Source organism: Spodoptera frugiperda, chromosome 7 (assembly GCF_023101765.2).
Source record: "Spodoptera frugiperda isolate SF20-4 chromosome 7, AGI-APGP_CSIRO_Sfru_2.0, whole genome shotgun sequence".
NCBI classification, from domain to species: Eukaryota; Metazoa; Arthropoda; class Insecta; order Lepidoptera; family Noctuidae; genus Spodoptera; species Spodoptera frugiperda.
The window spans coordinates 2208213-2228111 of NC_064218.1; the positions used below are offsets into that span (position 1 = coordinate 2208213).

Sequence of the window (19899 nt, forward strand, 5' to 3'; positions counted from 1 at the left end):
TCGCTTTTTTTTAAGGGAAACAATGGTTGGTTGTAAGGAATGGAGGGTCCGGGGATAAGGGTAGTGGTTTTCAGATTTTACTTTTATTCGTTCTTCTTGGTAAAATTGGTAGTTCTAGTTTTTTTGATCAAATAACGTTAAAGTATTCTTGTTTGTAGCGAATTGAACTTTCGGTTTTAGGCACTTAGGTCTAATTTGATTGTGTGATTTTCATATTACTTTTGTTTTTGGTGATTTCGTGGTATTAAAGCGTGGTTTTAGTGTCTTACTAATATTATAAATGCGAAAGTTTGTGAGTGTTTGTGTGTAGACTTATTTGTTACTCAATCACGTCAAAATGGCTAAAGGGATCGGCATGAAATGTGGAATAGAAGTAGATTGTGGTCTGGGATAACACATTAGACTTTTTATCCCACGAAACGCGGGCGAAGCCGTTGGCAGAAACTAATACCAGCTTCAATATTCATACGAATATAAACGTATGTCATGTAACTATCTAAACGTATGTATAACTATTTATGTATATGAAACCGATAAAGCCCATCAGGACTGTCACATCGGCGAACTCTATCAGTATTCTTGACTTCAGCCCACAAAATAATCCGAAATTTCCCTAAAATATTTATATTAGATCCTTCTTTCTTATAAACTCCGAACCAAATAATATACACAACACTACCCACGACCGTTTTCCCGATACAAAAATCGGTTTTCCTTCCAAAAATCATATAGAAAATAGTTAATAAACCAAATTTAATATCGAATAACTGCCACGTCCCAACATCACCATATGAACCGAGATATACACTACAGAAAAGTCAATAATGAACAGTAGAAAATGTCAAGCGAAAAGAAACTCGATCAACCAACATAAGTTGAGCCGCGCGCCCTTTAAATCATCTTAAACTCGAGACCTTTGTTATCTGGAGGTAAAATCGCGAATGAAAACCGGGTACCTTATATATTTCTACCTCAAAAGAGAACTTCGTCATCAATATTGAATCTGGAGCTATACGAGACCAATACGAGAATGAAAATGGCTGCCAATTGAATTTCAGCACTTTCGACAAGTTCTCAGTCACAAAGGTACTTGTAATCTAAGTCACTGAAGGCTTCAGATTAAATAGAGTCTAGTTTACAAAGCCTCTCTTGATTATTCAGCTGAATTGTGAACATGTTGTAAATATTTGAAACTTCAGGAGAATCTCTGAGTGGTTGTGTGTGTGTGTGTGCGTGATATTTTATTACCATCGCCTCGTATCGTTTGAAGTGATGCCTGTGTTGTGTTGTGAGTTAAGTATGCTTTATGCATCTCAACTAACACAACATTTACGTCACGCTTTTTATTTCCCGATGGAATATCAAATTTTAAGTGTGAGAGAGCCATGCTTCGGCGCGAATGATAACCGTGAAACAACGCTTGCGTTGTGTAAGTGAGGTTACCGGAGGCCCAATTACTCCCATTCTCAAACCTCGTTCACCCAACAACCCTTAAATTTCTAACCCCAAAAGACCAGCAACGCTCTTCCAACGCGTCTGGCATTTCGGGTGTCCATGGTATGGAATAATAAACGTCCATGTGTGTATATAATTACCTCTACTTACCCTCTCACGGAATAGTAGTCGTAATGTTCATGTTATCTTCAAACAAAAGAACTAATACACTATTAAGTGTGAACGTTTATTTGTTTAATAAAACCTAGTTCCACGCTACCCTTACATTTGAAAACAGCTCTTACGCAATCAGCCAATGGCCTATATTCCTTTAACAATGCAGTTACATGTCGTTCCCAAAGCACAGAAAAATATATAATTGTATTAAGAGAATTGTACTATTCAGTTGGATTAAGTGACATCTGGCGGACTTGGAAATATAGGACATTACATTTTATATCGTAAGTGTATGGCTTTAGAGGTGATTTTAGTTTACGATAAGGTGGTGTAATTAAGACCTTTTTGGTTTAGGGAATTGGTGACAGATATCTGAATTATGGGCACTAGAATCTGAGACAGGCTTGAGTAATGACCTTTTATTGGCACATTTTTGTAGATTACTTTTATTATTAGGCTATATTTAGAAACCTATTTCATTAGGGCATTAGGTATTATTGCATGACCAGTCACGAAATATTGGTATCGATACCCTTAGTACGAGTTTCTTTTACATTAAACGAGATCGACACGAGACGGCGTTCCGCGCTCTCATTGGCCAGCTCCAATGAACCAACCAATCAGAGCGCTAAACGCCGGCTCCTTACAATCTCGTTCAATGTAAAACTAATTTGTACTAAGCCCTCTGAACAGAGGCACTATAACAAACACTAAGGTTGATTTGGACGCCATCAACCAGATGGTGTCGCATTACGTAACCAAGTGGAAACTGGGTAAAATAACCTTGTACAACGTTCGTTGTAAATCTTATTTCTACGACCATAAAGATGGAAGTCCATTACGATGGACCATAATATCATCATCAGTTATAGCTCCAGTAGTTCACTACTAAACTATGAACCTTCTTTGCTCAAGAAGATTCCACCGGACAATGTCCACACTTGGCAAGCGACTTAGAAAGATCAAAATGAACTCGCGGTCTGACCTGTCATTGGTTGTGAGAATAATCTCGATCAATGACGGACTATAAAGCTATCTAGCTCACTTCGAATGTTTGAATTGACAGTTACAGAATACCGTAACTGATCTCTGTTAAAGTCTTTTCAGCACGTACTCGTCTCGTACGTAACATAGGAGTATTTTTTTTTTACTACCAATACTTTTATATTAACATACTACTAAAAGCCTACAAGTCTACAAGACCACGTAAGTAACAAACCACATGGGCGGATACAGCACGAGCAACCGAAATTATCTTTTTGCGTGTATCTATAACACTAGCCCTAATAATAAACGATTTACAAAAAGTACTGTGACGACATTAAATAATAATCCTGTGTCCACCATCTAGCTGCTATTTATAACCCGGCTAGTGACCACTCTATTTAATGGTCAAACCGACCCGAACGATTAGGCAAGCTTTGATCACTCGGATGATTTGAACTGTGAAAATTATGGACTATATTATACAAATATGTCCCGACGCGGACCGCTACCTTTATTTGGGTCAAATGAATATTTATGTTGGTGCTCGGTTACTTTTTTGAAGGTTCTTGCTAATTTGTAAAACCAATCTTATTCTATATGCGGAATTTTGAGTTGTTATTAGAATGTGTTATGATATGCCAGGACTTTCTTCTCCGCCAATCTTCTGAGTTTGCTCTTTTGATGTCACAAAACATTAACAGCCTATTAGTGGCCACTTGACTAAACCCTCTTCTCCCACGGAGTAGGTTTAAGCATTAATCACCCACGCTTGATCGATGTGGGTTGGCGATTTCCAACTTATAATAAGCTCAGGCTTCCTTACGCCATTTTCATTCACCGTTTGTCAGTGGTGTATAAATGATCTTAGAAAATATAACTTAACCCGGAAAAAGTCTCAGTGGTACTTGCCGATGGCAACTTTTGAACCCTCATGCATGAGAAGCAGGCGTCTTAAATTTCCTGGCCACCACGGCGTATTGATAATATCAAAGTAAATCATTTATACCAATTACACCAATGTGTTTTGAAAGTCAATAAACAAAATAATATTTAGAGTCTTGCTACTGTCAAGCGTTTTCACCCACTATTCAGCTCCTATTGATAACATTTTATAAAATTCTATCTCTCTACTATCCTATCTATCCACCACATATAAATATGTTCTTTTTTAATTTGATCTTTATCAGATCTATTTATAAGATTGATTTTATATTCTCTTTAAAGTAGGTCTTCTACGTACTACTTTAAAGGCTAAAATTATGTCAATATTGACACCCATCCTTGTAATGTTTTTAATAAAAACATCTAGACAAGGCCACTGTGGATTAACAATTCAATACAAAAGAATAAATAATAATAGGTACCTATACCTACCTATGTCTGATCAAATATTTTGAAATATTTTGTCCATAAAGCGACACGTATAGTCTCAAACAACACTATATTCCAGTATACCTTGAAACTTGTTTTAAATCAAGCTTCTATACAATGAGAGGTCTATTTATATTGGTTCATAGCATGATATATTTGTATGTTTAGTCTGTTCGTGTGTAAAGACTTAATAGTTCAATTATTTTTCAATTATGGCGCTGTTGTGTGCTATTAATAGGATTTTATATGATACTAGCGTTTGTATCTTTATTTTGCTTGATATCATCGTGATTGAATATACTGTGGTTTTAAATATTTTTTTACTTTTATTGGTAATCGGTCGGGGTTTCGTAGCCTCGTTGCTAGAGTTGGATTCCCTCGTTCAGAAGGGGTCTCGGGTTCAATTCCCGGGTTATGCAAAGTATTATTGAACTCCTTTCAATTCGGAATCAATTCGCTCAAGACTTGAAGACACCCAGGTACCCTTCCTATCAAGGAGATCCATTCCTTAGCAGTTCGCACAAGGTAACTTGAAGCGAAACGCTTCTTTCGTTTTTATTGGTGGTACGTTACTTGAATGGACCATCTGAACTGGAGAAGTACCACTGTCTCACAGAATACCAGCGAAATAGTGACAGTAATGTTTCTCCATTTCGTAGTAACTAGTAAGTGGGAATTCTAGTTGTCCGACCCATTTGATTACGTCATCATTTTCGAGAAGCCTTCGTTCCCAAAAGTTATCTTCTTCATTCAGACCAGTATTTTGTTAAGAAGATTTCGCTGAACCAAATTTTTAAATTACTTCTGCCACTTTCAATAAATTACCATTCATATCCCACCTACATCTACGAAAGATTCTCCTACATTCCGGCTTTCAATAACTATAATTTTAAAACCAAAAAACATCTAATTCGAGAATGAAACTAAAAACTTTCCACAAACCGAACAACTCGATCAACAATCCAATAATATTAATTTCGCACTTAATAAATATCAGAGAGCCCGCGATATCGCCTTGAACCTGTAATTTATTTCAATAATTTTCTATTTTATTACGTAAGATTTATTTTTATTGCGGCTACCTTATAATAAGGCTTTATTTATGGCCGCCAAATAGAATTGTTTGGTTTCTAGTACCTACTGTTATTCAAGCATACTTATGAAGGGTATTTTCCGAATTAATGCCGGGTAAGTACACTTGACTTATGCTGAGTTATTGGGATAGGGTACCGAAGATATCGTCAAGATGTGGAACTGAGATCTACTGCCAACTTAGTAGTCTACTGGATGTGTTGATTAAATATTTGCGTCTGGCTATGAGCTGATTCTCTGAAAATTATGGCTGATAAAACATTTTTTGTATTACAATTCTCGGCTTACGTAACTGTTTGACGAGGTAGCTCGACTAGTTTTGCGCCACGTTAGGGACTCATAGTCATGAGCAGCGTTGTTTTTTGTGTGAATGAAAAGCAGGAGTACATTTTGAGTTGGATGTAATAATGTCTGTTTAATGCTAGATGAAGCTGGTTAAGAAGTATTTCAATTTTGATTTTTTCCTTAATTATGATATTTTGAAGTACCATCTATATGTAAAAAACATTACATTTTCTCATAAACGAAAAGTAATATAAACATCATTTCAAAATTAACTTCATCCACAAAACTCAATCCCATTTTTCGAACACGGTACGGCCCTTAAAGTAAATATGAACCATTTAAAACTAAAAAGTTGGCCATAACAATTTGACCGTTCAATTCAAACCACAAAACTAGTTAAAAGTTACAACTGTTACAGTTTAACAAATAACGATTCGACAAGTAACACAGATATTTAACTTTTCTGATTGTAAACTTTCGGAACCGAGATCCGAGAGACAATTCATTTTGAATCCCTTTGCTGGGAACATTTACGAATAGGAAGGAGTAAACTGGAAACGGATTTTGGAATAAACTGTGGATTATACTGTTTCTATAAAGTTGTCAACATCATTACTCTTTTACAGGTACCGTGGTAGAAGCCGTTTAGGGGATTACATATTTGACAGAGATTGGGCTGCGGCGCTGTCTGATAAACTTGAACATTTTAAACAATGGTTTCCAAGCCGACTGTGAATGTTATGATATACCTTAAGTAGTGGAAACCCCTTTTTAAGGCGGAAAGTCTTCCAATTACTTCTCTGGTCTTGGGTGAGGCGAGAGAGAAAGTCAGACTCTTACTGACTAAAAACCACCTCGCTTTTACTCCTACTTTACCAGCCCCGGTAAACCCGCTAGGTAGTCAACAGCTAGTCGAAAACCCTACTCCAGTAGTGGATTATAAAGGAATTCTGTATTGTATGTGTGAGAATTTTGTGATTATAAACCAGTACTTACAACTAAGAAATAGGTATTATCTTAGAATCTCAGCATCTACCAACTAATAATTAACACACAATAGAGTATAACATTAATATTATCACAAAATAATAATAATACCATTTCTGTTCCGTTTATTTTGGTGAATAAATACCCCCCGACCGTAGAAATACGTCTCCCGGGGTTTGTAACAATGTAAAATTAGGTACTTGAGTAAACATTAACGCGTCGGTGCTTTTAGTATATTGAGCTTGAAATACGAGACCAATTATTAAACGTATTCACTAAGGAGCGTCTAATGAGTTATTTTAGTTCTAGCTCGCTTGGAACTTGGAAATCTGGGCGGAATATTTCATGTATAATTGGTGTTTAATAACTTAGGTAGCAAAAATTTTGGACTCACTTATATTATAAAGTAGGTCAATATATGGGTGTTTAGTCTACAAGCTTGCTATGTGGTGATAAGATAGCAGAATTATTGATCTAGCAACAAAGCTCTGTTATAAATCTGAACCTTTATACCGAGATCTCCAACCTACCTGCTAATGTTCCAAATATATTTTCTGGCTTAGGTTAAAAGTGTTGTTGAGATGTTGGCGCGGTGGCTGGGTATGCCGGCTGCCGCGCAACATGTAACGGCTTCTATTCGCGCCTGGAGCAACTCTTTGTGTGATCCACAAATTGTTGTTTCGAGTCTGAGGTGTCATGTGTACGTGAGCTTATATGTTTGTAAACGCACTCACGACACAGGAGAAAATCCTATAGCGGGGCAACGATACAAAAAAATATTTTATGCTTGTACGAAAATTATCAGTTATAAAACAGAGACTAGAACTCTTTACATAGCTAGCGAAAAGTAGACGTTAGTTTGAATATAAGCACCGCCATCTACATCAACCCATTTGAGGATCAAAAGGCATTATGCTTCGTTACACCGATATCACTCTCACATACGGCCTATAACCATTACACGCACACAGCAAAACTTCAATTTGCAATTTAATTCACTCCTTACCGAATACCGATACGTGAAAAAGTTTCCGAAAAGACGTTTTCTTGGAAACATACGACAGTCAAGTAAAATCCAAGTCTCGAAGTTTCTGTATACAAGTTTGATGAGTTGAAGAAAGTCATCGACGATTTTGTCAAAGGGAAGGATATGTTTTCTGTTTTACACTCCGTTCTGAGTTGTAGTTGTTTTAAGCCAAGAGTTGTATTACTAGAAAGTTGTGTTTTGTTGTAGTATGGGTTGTTTTGCTGGGTTATTTGTCTCGTATATGAAGAAAGTTACATAAGGCTCACAACTAGAAATACAGCAGTAATATAATCTAAGGTATGTAACGATATATCTTGTGGGACATTTATAAGTCTGGAAGAGGCATACTTCGGCACGAATATGCTCGACAATAGAGTGATACCACGGCTAAACAGAAAATTGACGTGAAACAACGCTTGTGTTGTGTAAGTGAGGTTACGGGAGACCCCCTTCCTAATCGTAATTTTAATTAAATTCCAAACCCCCAAAAGACCGGCAACGCACTTGTTACGCCTCTGGTGTTTCAAGTGTCCATGGACAGCGGCTTATATAATAAAAATAAATATTGCTTGTTACATACCAAAAGCAAAGATATTATTTACTACTTCAAATTACTCTTATATAAAATAACATCTCCAGTACATAAATAAGAATCCGTCAATAGCAGACATAACGGCTAAATCCATGCAAAATCAATTTGTCACAGGCGTGTCTAAAAATCAAAAGAAATGTTTCATCAAAAAGAAATATACGATATAACAAAAGGGCCCGAAAATCTTTCAAAATACTTCGGCACTTAATCAATCAAACGTTGGCCAATCGGATAAACTGACAAATCTTATCTACTGGGTTCGTCAAGCCCCTGCTCTCTAGTAGTTCTGAGATCAAAGTACAAACAAATTTGAGAAGGTTCACCTTTCTACGATGCTTCGGAGCGAACAGGTTTGCTCAACCGTCAAAGTACAATGACCCCACGGGTATTCGATGTGAATAAAATTACCTCTGCCTGGTAATGCGAATATGAACTTCCATTGGTGAAACTTATCGTTGATTACTGTCCGCAAGTTTGCCCCCTCTATCACATAACATAAAGTCTAGTATACCATAACATTACGTACCGTTTTTAAACGAATTCATAAAAAAACTATTTTTAAATACACTTTTGGAACATTTATTGTCATAGTCATATTCTAACCCTCATATTGAAAATAACATCAACACAAAAACAACTCGATTTTCCTTAAAGTTTCAAACGTGTACATTTTCAAAAATAAGAAAATTCAACAATGATGTATCTATTCTTTCACAACCACCATAGTTTTATTCCCCCACGACATAATATATTACTTGGAACTTCTGACAATTTCACTCCATAGTGACAGAAACTTGCAATTTTAGGAAAGAATCGCGAATCAATCGAATTGTAATTTGATTTCGGGTTGGCTGGATTATGCTAGGATAAGACACAATCAATGTTCTACATCGATCTTCGAATACGTACGCTTTTTCTCTCGACTTAAAATTGGATTATATTGTCGTGAGAAGAAAAAAAAAGTAAGAAAAAATATTTTCTTTTACAGATGTTTTAGTTTTAATGTTATACAACGGAATTTGTGGAAAAAAGTACTAGAGATAATGAGTTCTAGATAGCCAACCTAATTAAATGCGCCATCATTTCCAGGGAAAAGAGTTTCTCGAAAATGATAGCGCAGAGGTAAGCAATTAACACACAATTGTTAAAATATTAAATATACATATGGAATGTGTGTAGCAGGTATACTCAAACTCAAGAGTAGAAATGGGGCGATATTTTAGTCAGTAAAATTCTGACACTGCCTCTCGCCTTGCCCAAGGCGAAAGAAGTCATTGGATGATTTTCCCCCTTGAAAAAAAGGTATACTCAACCTACGACTAGTTACCACCAGGCAGCTCATAAGGTTCATTCGAACCTTAAAAGCCTTACTATTCACCATCCAATCAACACAAACACACACCAAAACAAACAGCCATCACATACAAATTACAAAACTATCAAATACAAGACAATGATTGAAATATCTCAACATACCTACCTACAAGTACCACGTGTATCTACACGTGTACTCCTATTATTATAAACTCTATTAGAACTTCTGTTTGTTCGTTTACAATGTATGTACCCTTCGCGACTGATTGGCAACACAAAATGGCGCGGAAACTGATTTCGGAGTTAGTTAAAGACATTGCCTTTGGGATCCTTCCCCTTGTATCCGAATATAGACGGAGAGCTAGCGTAGAGGAGCGCTTGTTTATGTTCTTTGTTGTGAGATTGTCTTAATCAAACGATAAGTTTGTTTGATTAAGACAATATTATTTTCTGAATAAGTAAGGTATAAAACTTTGGTTTGTTTATAATTACGAAATGTTTAAATAGATGTAATTGTCGTTTTTAATTATTATGTAACTATTGTGAGATATTCTTAATTAATTTGTACGGTTCACGTACAAGCAACATTATTACTGTAACGTTTACCAATAAACTTAACTTATTGTGAATCAGTGGTTTCTGTCTACTCACATCTAACAACTAGGTAACTGGCTACCTCTGAACCATACATAGGTAATTGGAAGTAAGTATAGTCACCAATATCACAAAAAAATACAAACAGTGAAGTTATATTCAAACACCAAAAACTCTTAGTAAAGAGACTTTTATTAATGTCCAAATTGTATTTTAATTAACGAACGTAAATGAGAAATTCTATGCTTTATTTTAGGAATCTCTATTTACGGAACATTTCAGTAAGTTGTAGGATAAAAGAGATTAAGTATATAAGTGTTATTTTTGTGACAACCAAGTCGCTACCGTGAAACTAAAAATAATAATAAGTTGTTTCCTAACAGGCAATAAACTCACCCCTATTACACGGGATTTATAACAAAAATGGTGAAAAGTCGGTCTACATTGTATAGTGGCATTACGTGTCGTAATGTTTATCTCTGCCTACATTCTGGATCTTTTTGATGAAAATTGTTATTCAAATGTTATGACAATATCTAACGTCATTAATATTTGACATTGCGATGGTAGCGCCGTCTGTCGGATCCAATGTAAAACATTCCAAAATCAACAACTACTAATAAATTAAAAACTAATTAAAAAAACATTGTCCAGCGGACAAAATTGTGAATCTAAACCATTCTCAGATCCCCTTGAACACACAGAAAAAAGTTCATCAAAATCGGTCCACTCATTTAAGAGAAGTTCAGTGACATACACACTTACAGAAGAATTATATATATAAAGATAGGCACGTTATTCGGGGAAAAAAGTCATGACGTTTTGTGTGTGTGTTTCTTTACAAAATAGTCTATTATTACGAAAATAAACTGTTCAAAATTCAAAATACTATGACACTTTACTTACCCCACCCTAGCTCCTCGACTAAAGAGCATCAAAGGAATTGATTGTCTCCAACGAAGTCGCGTCTCGTAGTAAAGTGTACATAAACATCATCCAACTACATTATGTATAGATATCTCGTATCAAAAGACTGAATAGAAACTATAAATACAGATTGGCACCATACAGCGGACCCTTGAGTCGTTTTCCTTCGATAAAATTGATCTTTGTAAATGATAAATGGTATATTATATTATGTTTCTATTTTTCTTCATGACTGGGCAAATATTATCGATCTTTTCAATATAATATGGACACAGGGTTTGAATCTATTGTGTCACATATATAGTATAATGTCTGACTGGATGAGCAGATGTGCACATATTTTATATAACAGCCACAGTTTAACCATCAGTTGTGTTTTGAGTGTAATAACTTGGCTCTTTTTCAAGGGGAAAATTATCCAATGATTTCTCCCGCCTTGATGAGACGAGATCATAGTCAGACTCTTAATGTCTAAAAAACCACCCCGATCCTACTCCTGCAGCTGTGGATGGCTAGCCCAAAACAACATTAGCGTTTTGGTTTGCTGTGTGAGTTATCGAAGGTCAAACTCTTTTCCCCACCCTAAAACCAGCAATACACTTGTTGTTGGTTAGTTGCTGCTAAGACCAGTAATATACTATTTTGGTGATGCAAATATCCATCGGCACTGCGGATCAATTATCAACAGGAGATCTGTCTACTAGTTTGCCACTTTTGCAAAAAATTATGAGTTATTAACTACCTTAAAATATCTAGGTACAGTGCTATATCCAATATAAATATTCTAGTACTAATCGTATCCTTTTACTTGTTTCAGATGAAATGGCGACAGACTGGCAGCATGGGCATACAACTAGCGGCGGCCATATTCTGCATGCTGCCTCTCTACACATCCTCCACGGGAGACATACGTAAGTAGACGAAACTCATCTATCATCTATTTCCAACTAATTTCAAAAAGGAATAAAACATACATATGTATGTTTAGTAAAAAGATGGAGCACATAATATTATAGGCTTCAACGTTTGACCTACTGAATTATTTCGGTATTACGGCTTACCTACGTACCTACTCGAGACCGTTACTCGACTAATTTCAAGCCATGTCAGAGCTCATAATCTTTACCAGCAAACTCGATACACATAGCACATTCAACTCACACACTCTACTATGGCCGTGTCTTGAAAATTTTCCAAATATTCTCAACCTTAAATATAAATATACTTGATAGTGAAAATATGAAGAGATCAGGTGTCAGTAACATTGATTTAGCCCTAATGTATCTGTCAAACACAACGCTGTCATCTACAGCAGTTACAAGATTGAAATTGGGGAATAGACAAACAAATTCCGTGAAACAAAGGCATAGGTACTAAAATGTAAAAATATTTGTAGGTACTTTATTTAGTCAAAATGTGTGAATAGCATAGAATGAACAATTTAGCATGGACACCCGAAACATGAGAGGCGTTACAAGTGCGTAGCTAGCCTTTTGGGGATTCGGAATTTAAGGGTTGTTGGTAAATCAGGGATTGGGAAGGAGGGTAATTGAGCCTCCGATTCACGCAACGAAACACAACACAAGCGTTGTTTCACGTCGGTTTTCTGTCGTGGTCCGTTCTTTGAGGCCGTGGTATCCGGTACAGTCGAGCCGGTCCATTCGTGCTGCAGCATGGCTCTCACACACTTAAAATTTTAGTTTAGATGGGACGCTTCACAGTTCTCTCTGGAAGTCACTAATGGTCTATGTTCTTCTCATCTAATGGACGTTTTGTTACATAGTTGCACCTAAAAACACCCTGCTCAGCCATCACACATGCAGACTCAATTAAATACTGCAGTAGAAAATTCCATAAAAAAATATTCAGTGCTTATTGAAGCTAAAACCACCGTTAATGATAATTAAAAAGAAACGCTTGACGTGTTCGAAGGCAATATAAATGTCATCCAAATTAAGCTCGTCTGTGTGAACGCGATAAGTAGGTACTTGCCAATAATTCGCTGCGACCACTCGCTTATAATGACGCTAGATGGAGCCCGTGACTTCGTCTGCATTGAAATTAGAATTTCCTACTTAACATTAATATCAAGTCTTTTATTAATCATCGAAGTTTTATTGTAACTTTCGTGAGACATACTAAATTAATGATTATGTTATCGGCATACTCACGTAATTGTTTGACGAGGAACTCGACTAGTTTCAAGCCATGCTAGAGGCTTATATTCATGAGCAGCATTTCGCGACAATCGCCGCGTCGTGTGTGATAATTAATCATCGAAGTGTTAGGAGTAGTGTATTTGAAAACTGTTTTTTAAAAAGAAAACCGCCTTAAATATTTTTACCTCCTCTTTTAAACTAATACGTTGGTCATAATAATTTTAATCAATTCAATTCGACATTCAAAACCTGTCATCAGCAATGTAACAACGTGACTTTTCTGAGTTATATCTACTTTCTAAGATTATTTAGACACCACTGACTAATGGTGAAGGAAAACATCGTAAGAAAACCAGGGCTTATAATTTCTAATTATAAGTTTGAATCTGCATTGAGCAAGCGTGGTGATTAATGCTCAAACTTTATCCGTGTGAGAAGAGGTCTTTGGTCAGCAGTGGCCACTAGTATTGATGATGACTACTCTTGGAACTCAGAACTCTTCTGCTTACTACGAGTGTAATAAGCACATATTATCTAATAACTAGCTACTTCCGCGCGGTTTCACCCGCTCTGCTTGGCTCCTATTGGTCATAGCGTGATGTTTTATAACCTATAGCCTTCCTCGATAAATGCACTACCCAACACAAAAAGAATTATTCAAATCGGACCAGTAGTTCCGGAGATTAGCGCGTTCAAACAAACAAACAAACTCTTCAGCTTTATAATATTAGTATAGATTAGTATTAGTATAGATATGTAGTCAGACAAAAACTGTACGGACATCGGCCCATTACAATTTTGTTGTATGTACGGGACTTCTCATTGAATTAATCACTGCATAACTAATAAGTTAATAAATGGCCTCCGATTGTGTTGAAACCAAAATTAATCTAATTATGGTAATTTTAATAATATTGATGTTAAAATAACTCTGGAAGCTGATAATGGGAGATGGCTTTTGTTACTCGTAATTGGGAATGCTAATAATTTTTGAATAATAACGGAAAAGTTGAACTTTTTTGTGGGTGGAAAATCATCCAAGTAACTGGAGATCCATGCTTTGACACGAATGGGCCGGCTCGACCGGAGTGATACCACGGCCGCACAGAAACCCGACGTAAAATAACGCTTGCGTTGTGTGAGTAAAGTTACTGGCCCAATTACCCTCTTCGCAATCTTCCCAATCCCCGATTTCCCAACAACCCTTAAATTCCTAATCCCCAAAAGGCTGGCAACGCACTTATAACGCCTCTAGTGTTTCAGGTGTCCATTAGCATGGGCGATTGCTTACGATCAGATGATCCGTCAGTTCGTTTACCGGCTTATACCATATACAAACAAAAAAATACCGACTTGCAAAGCTTGGAGAATACCTCTTTGGCAAAACTCTGTTATATAAAGAAGGTCTAGATATTCCACCAGTTGAGTATCTCGGGATGGCAATGTTATTACGTTGATGTAATAGTGATGAATTAATGTTGACTTTGGATGTGGTTGTGTTTAGAGAACACTTCATTTGCATAGCTTTTAATGTTGCGATGCTTTAGCATTGATTAAGTACCTATTTGTTTTAATGAGTAAGCGGAGTGCTATGAGCCAAATGTCATAGATACTGTAAAGAACACTAGCTGATGCCCGCGGTTTCGATTGCGTGACGGACTTTGAGACTTATAAAATTAGCTTAAACTACTCCTTAGTACTTCAGCTACCTGCCAATAAAAGGCTCGTCAAAATCAGTCCAGCCATTTCAGAGATTAGCCAGAACAAACAGACAGACAAAACTGTAGAAAAAAATAATGTTTTGATGTATGTATTTTCATAAGCATGTTGTAAAAAGCGGTTAATTATTTCGATATTACAAACAGACACTCAAATTTTATTTATTAGTCTAGATTGATACTGATACTTTTAGGCACTATGTGTTATGAAATAAACCTTCTATTTTTACTTATACCCTAATCAATTTTACTACTAAACCCTCTATACAACTCGCATCTCCTTAACTAAACTACAATTCTTTGGTACCAGGGCACCACGGCATATCAAGAGCTCGCGGTTGGCGCGCAGGCGTGCAGCCGTCCGCTGACGTCACAGCGAACAACACGGTCAGCAACATCACAGCACAGCTGGGCGGCACTGCATACCTCCACTGCCTCGTCGGACACTTGAGCGAGAGAGGGGTAAGTTGGTTAATCACTTTTTAGTGATATGACTGTGCCGTTGGTGTTGTTGTTGGGTCTTGTCTACTGTGGAATATGTCGTGAGTTTCGATGCCCACGTATTATATTCATCTGATCCTATATGACTGTACACTGTACAAACTATGTGACTATACAGTTAGCACAATAAGTTGTCGCTGTTGGACTCTAGCTACTGCGTAATATGTTGCGGTGTTCGTATCCATGTGTTGATAGAAGAAACGCCATCCATAGCACGCATTTTTCACATATAAAAAACACAGCTTATTTGAGTCGGTTTTCACCAGTGTAAAGCTTGTGTACCAATGAATATGATTGGTTGAAGCCAAACGCATCCACAAGCAACGTAGCATATTATTCACATCTCTGGTGGAAAAGCACAAACAAAAAAAGAAAATGCCTTTACTCAATAGTAAGTTTACACCTTGATATCTCACTATGAAATAATTGACTGATCAAAGCCTAATAATCTCTGCAAACTATACAAAGTAATGTATGATATTATTTATTACAGAACATTTAACTAGACTTGCTCACAATTAACAGAAACACAAATTAAAGACAACGCTATCGCGCCCCATGACCTCTAAGTGGTAAACTTCGTCTGTGTAGCTCCGATAAATCTGATTAGTAGTTACAAGTTACTTGTCAGTGAAGCCTAGACTCTGAGCTAATATTCAACTTAGATTAGTTTTGTTAAATGAATTATTTGTGGAATAACTTCTTTTGTAAGAATCAAAAGGGAACTGCCTTTACTTTCCTTAACCGGCTCCATTTTTTTTTTAAATCAAGTAATATCCCTAAATCATTCTTCTAAGTCTGAAAAATACTTTGCTGAAACGAAAATCGGTTCAGCCAAACGCGAGATAATCGCGCACAAACATAATTACATACAGGTCAAACTAAGAATCTCCTTTTTTGGAAGTCGGTTAACAATCTATAACATCTAAAGCAGGGCTTCCCAACTTTTTCTTGGTCAAGGACCACTTTTTATCAGTTACTTTACACAACGTGTAACAAAAAGGTATACATATCAATTGCACGGCTTCTAGATAACATAACAAACAATACGGAAAGGGTTTTTAAACTCATGTTTTCATGGTACCAAGTTATGAATTTTTCAAATCGCTTCGCCGCGTGAATCAAAATTAGATAGACAGGTACTAGGCGATCAGATTGACAGAAAAAATATTTCGTAATATTAGCGATTGACCCCTGTAGTGTTGTAACACGTTTGTATGATTTAAAATCAAGTACCATGCGATATACCAAGTATTTGGTACAATTTTTTTTTAATCGTATTTTAAGCTGAAACTTCGTATAGAGAGTCTATTCAACCTGTATTCATCAGCCCTTCATGATGTATACGGGTATTTTGTCACACGTTGTATATGCATTTGCTGGAGGACAAACAGCCTTTAGCAATAATTAACTGAATAAATGACGTTAACTTTTAATTGACAAACAAAAAGGCTAAAAACCCTTCCTGCTAAAAGACAGTTTACAGATCTAAAATAACAAAACACAAAAATAAAATCGAAATATTTATTTCATCGAGACAATAACAAGTACAATTAACATAAACCTATTAAATTAATCTAGGTACCTACTCGTTATATATGGCGTGTTCGAAAGTGGTTCACTCGAAAATGTCTACAAGCCAGTAATTTTGAACGACATTGACATGACCAGACAATTCGTTCGTTGACGCTTCAACTCATTCCCAAAGGCTTAATTTTACACATAACAGTAAATTGCGTCGCGCCTTTTTAAACATACTGTATGTGTATGTTACGGGTAATATGCAAAGAATGGGCAAATTAAGGTCTTTCCGGATTTACGGTCTATTGCGTTTTTTTTTTTTTTTTTTTTGTATAAATGCTAGAATTTTTCTAAGGCTCAATTCCACAAAAATATTGTCAAAGTATTGATCACCTCACTGAATTGTTAAGCAATAGTAGGTGGAAGCGTTGTTTCCAAAAACCCTCTTTTCAAAGATTTTCCAAAAAAACCCTTTTTTCAAAGCTTTTGTTAGAAGTAAATGGTTTGTAACAGGAGGAAAACATTGGGCAGAATTCCAAATTTCTGTATCCTACTTGAATTTTGTAGCCGAAAACCAGTATAATACTGGATATTTGGCCAGGGAAGCGAAAACCTGAGACCTACACTGCTCGAATGCGTCTACTAAGTAGAAGGTATTTAATAGATATAGATTTTTTAATCAAAACAACATTTACAAAAGTGTTTTAATCAAAATGACATGTACAGAAGTACATGTTTAAGTATACAAAAAATATATTATCAGATCCATGATTATATACATAGTATTTGGCAACGGACAACAGAAAATTTTGAACTACCTTCTTTCTGGACACTTTCCAATAATCATGGTTTCGAAACTTTACCGTGGCACAGTATTTTAATTATTTCTCCCTTCATTATAACTTTTTCGTGTTCGAGTACAACGATTGAGTTCGATACTTGGACAAGGCAAAATTATTTTTAGATTTCCAAAAGAAAATCAACAGCATTGTGCCTGCTATATTCTTGTCTTATTGTTTTTTTTTTTTTTACTTTTGGAAACGGACTCAGCTAAAATATGTTTTTATATGGAAAGATGCGTGCTATGGATACGTACTATGAATGCGTGCTATGGATGGCTTCCCTACTATCGAAACATCGCATACTCGAGCTGCGTATCATCCTCACACAACTACATAGCTTAGTATCAGTGGAATTACCACATAATTCGCAGCTTAGCTATTACATCTTCCTAGCATAGCTACATAGCACATCTCTGGTGGAAAAGCACCATAATACCGGAATGTGTCATTCATTAATAACATAGTTCACAATCTGGATATGTATCTGGATTGTGACAATAGGCTGGATCTCCATTGTTTGAAGCTAATTACAGCATTGATTGAAAGTGGGTGGCTCGTGTATGATACACCTTTGTCTCAAATATTATTAATTACTTGTAGATATTTATTGTATACATGTTATTGTATATGTTACGGTAAACCTGATTAATTGAAAATTATAATAAAAAAATAAAATAATTTTACAAAATTATTAATAAATAACCACATGTTTTGGTAAATGTGAATAATTGATCGAAATTTATTACTTTTAGTAGTAATTATCAATAATTCACGACACATATTGGTGAAAGTAATAAAAAGTTAATTATTTATGTTTTTTTTCTCTTTACAGCAAGTGTCTTGGATCAGAAAACGCGACTGGCATATCCTGAGCTCCGGGAAGTTCACATACACCAATGACGAGAGGTTTCAGGTATGTACATACTCATTATCATTAGCAATTGTTCAAATATACATGAACTTTGTATGAAATAGTGCGTTATGACGTCATAAGTTTTTGACAAATAGCAGACTTATTTCTAGAAATTTAACTAGAAAAAATCGAAAAATAAATAGTTCATCTGAATGAGAGTGTGATTATTTTTTAATATTTTATTGTATTGAAAAGTTGTAAAAATTTATTTTTGACCGAGGATTGTACCCAATCATACAGACAAGTGCACTAATAAGTCCACTGCTAAACAAAAGCATAATAAAAAAAATTAAGAAGACTTAGCATAATCCACGTTTGCTAGGTGAGGATATCACATCGTTTAGAGTACCGAAAATTGCGTCGTTTCTAGGTCAAAAATAAACTATTTTGACTTTTCAATATAAGGTACGTACATTTCATTAAATAATTTGACGAGATTATACAAAAAAGTATATTATTTGGGTAAGTTGTTTGTAACCATGTGTACAATCACGTGTTTAAATAACCATTACTAATTACCAGACACAATATATGTAAAAACCAATACCGAAAAACAATATCTAAACATTGTAGTAAGAATAATATTGTGTTCGTTCACTCATCACAACCCAACCACACACATACCTAAACACACAACAAAGCATCAAAGAAGCAGAACACAACACAAAACACTAACTAACCTAAATGAACATTTCCATTATGCCACCCGTTTTCTTGTTACAAACAATGCAACTACAAACAATATCACGTAAACCTTGAAACAGTGCATATGGACTTCCAACGCCTACAAGCTCCAACTTCCACTACTGAAGTTTCCATACAAACTTGGCAGTTGTTTGTAAACTCGTGTGTTTGCGGCAGATAAGAAGTTGATACACCGCCCTGTTTCTGGCCGGATGGCCGCAAAAACACTTTCTATGGAGTTTGTTGCTAAAGGGTGTTGCTGGGTTTAATTAGAGAATGACGTATGTACGCGGTGTGTTGTTGAACGTCTTAGGTATGTTAAACATAAAAGAAAAATATGAGTGGATTTGACAATATATTTTTTTTATCATATAAGCCGGTAAACGAGCAGGTGATCGCCACCACCCATAGACACCTGAAGCACCAGAAGCGTTACAAGTGCGTTGCCGGCTTTTGTGGGATTGGGAATTTAAGAGTTGTTGGGGAATCAGGGATTGGGAATCAGTAATTGGGCCTCCGGTAACCTCACTCATACATTGAAACACAACGCAAGCGTTGCTTCACGTCGTTTTACTGTGAGGTACATGGGCACAGTAATAAAAATTTGTCTAGAATATCTAAAGACCATTTATTTAAATAATGTAGCTAAATTCACAGGCAGAAGTATATAAATTTATAATTATAATATTCATTTCTTATGTTATTTCTTAACAATCAAATGCATTGCAAACCACAAGAGTTTAGTAATATTAACACCAATTTAATCCACTAAAA

The 19899-nt window shown here is 35.9% G+C and overlaps 1 protein-coding gene across 2 annotated transcripts in view; it reads left to right on the top strand.

Annotated features, from left to right (window-relative positions):
* LOC118265648 (hemicentin-2) overlaps positions 1 to 19899 on the top strand; it is a 307809-nt gene that overhangs the window by 256121 nt on the left and 31789 nt on the right. For both annotated transcript variants that reach the window (XM_050695218.1, XM_050695217.1), the window contains 3 exons: positions 11605 to 11698; positions 14975 to 15126; positions 18361 to 18441. In XM_050695218.1, coding sequence (XP_050551175.1) covers positions 11605 to 11698; positions 14975 to 15126; positions 18361 to 18441 — 327 coding nt within the window. The remainder of the gene's footprint in view (positions 1 to 11604; positions 11699 to 14974; positions 15127 to 18360; positions 18442 to 19899) is intronic.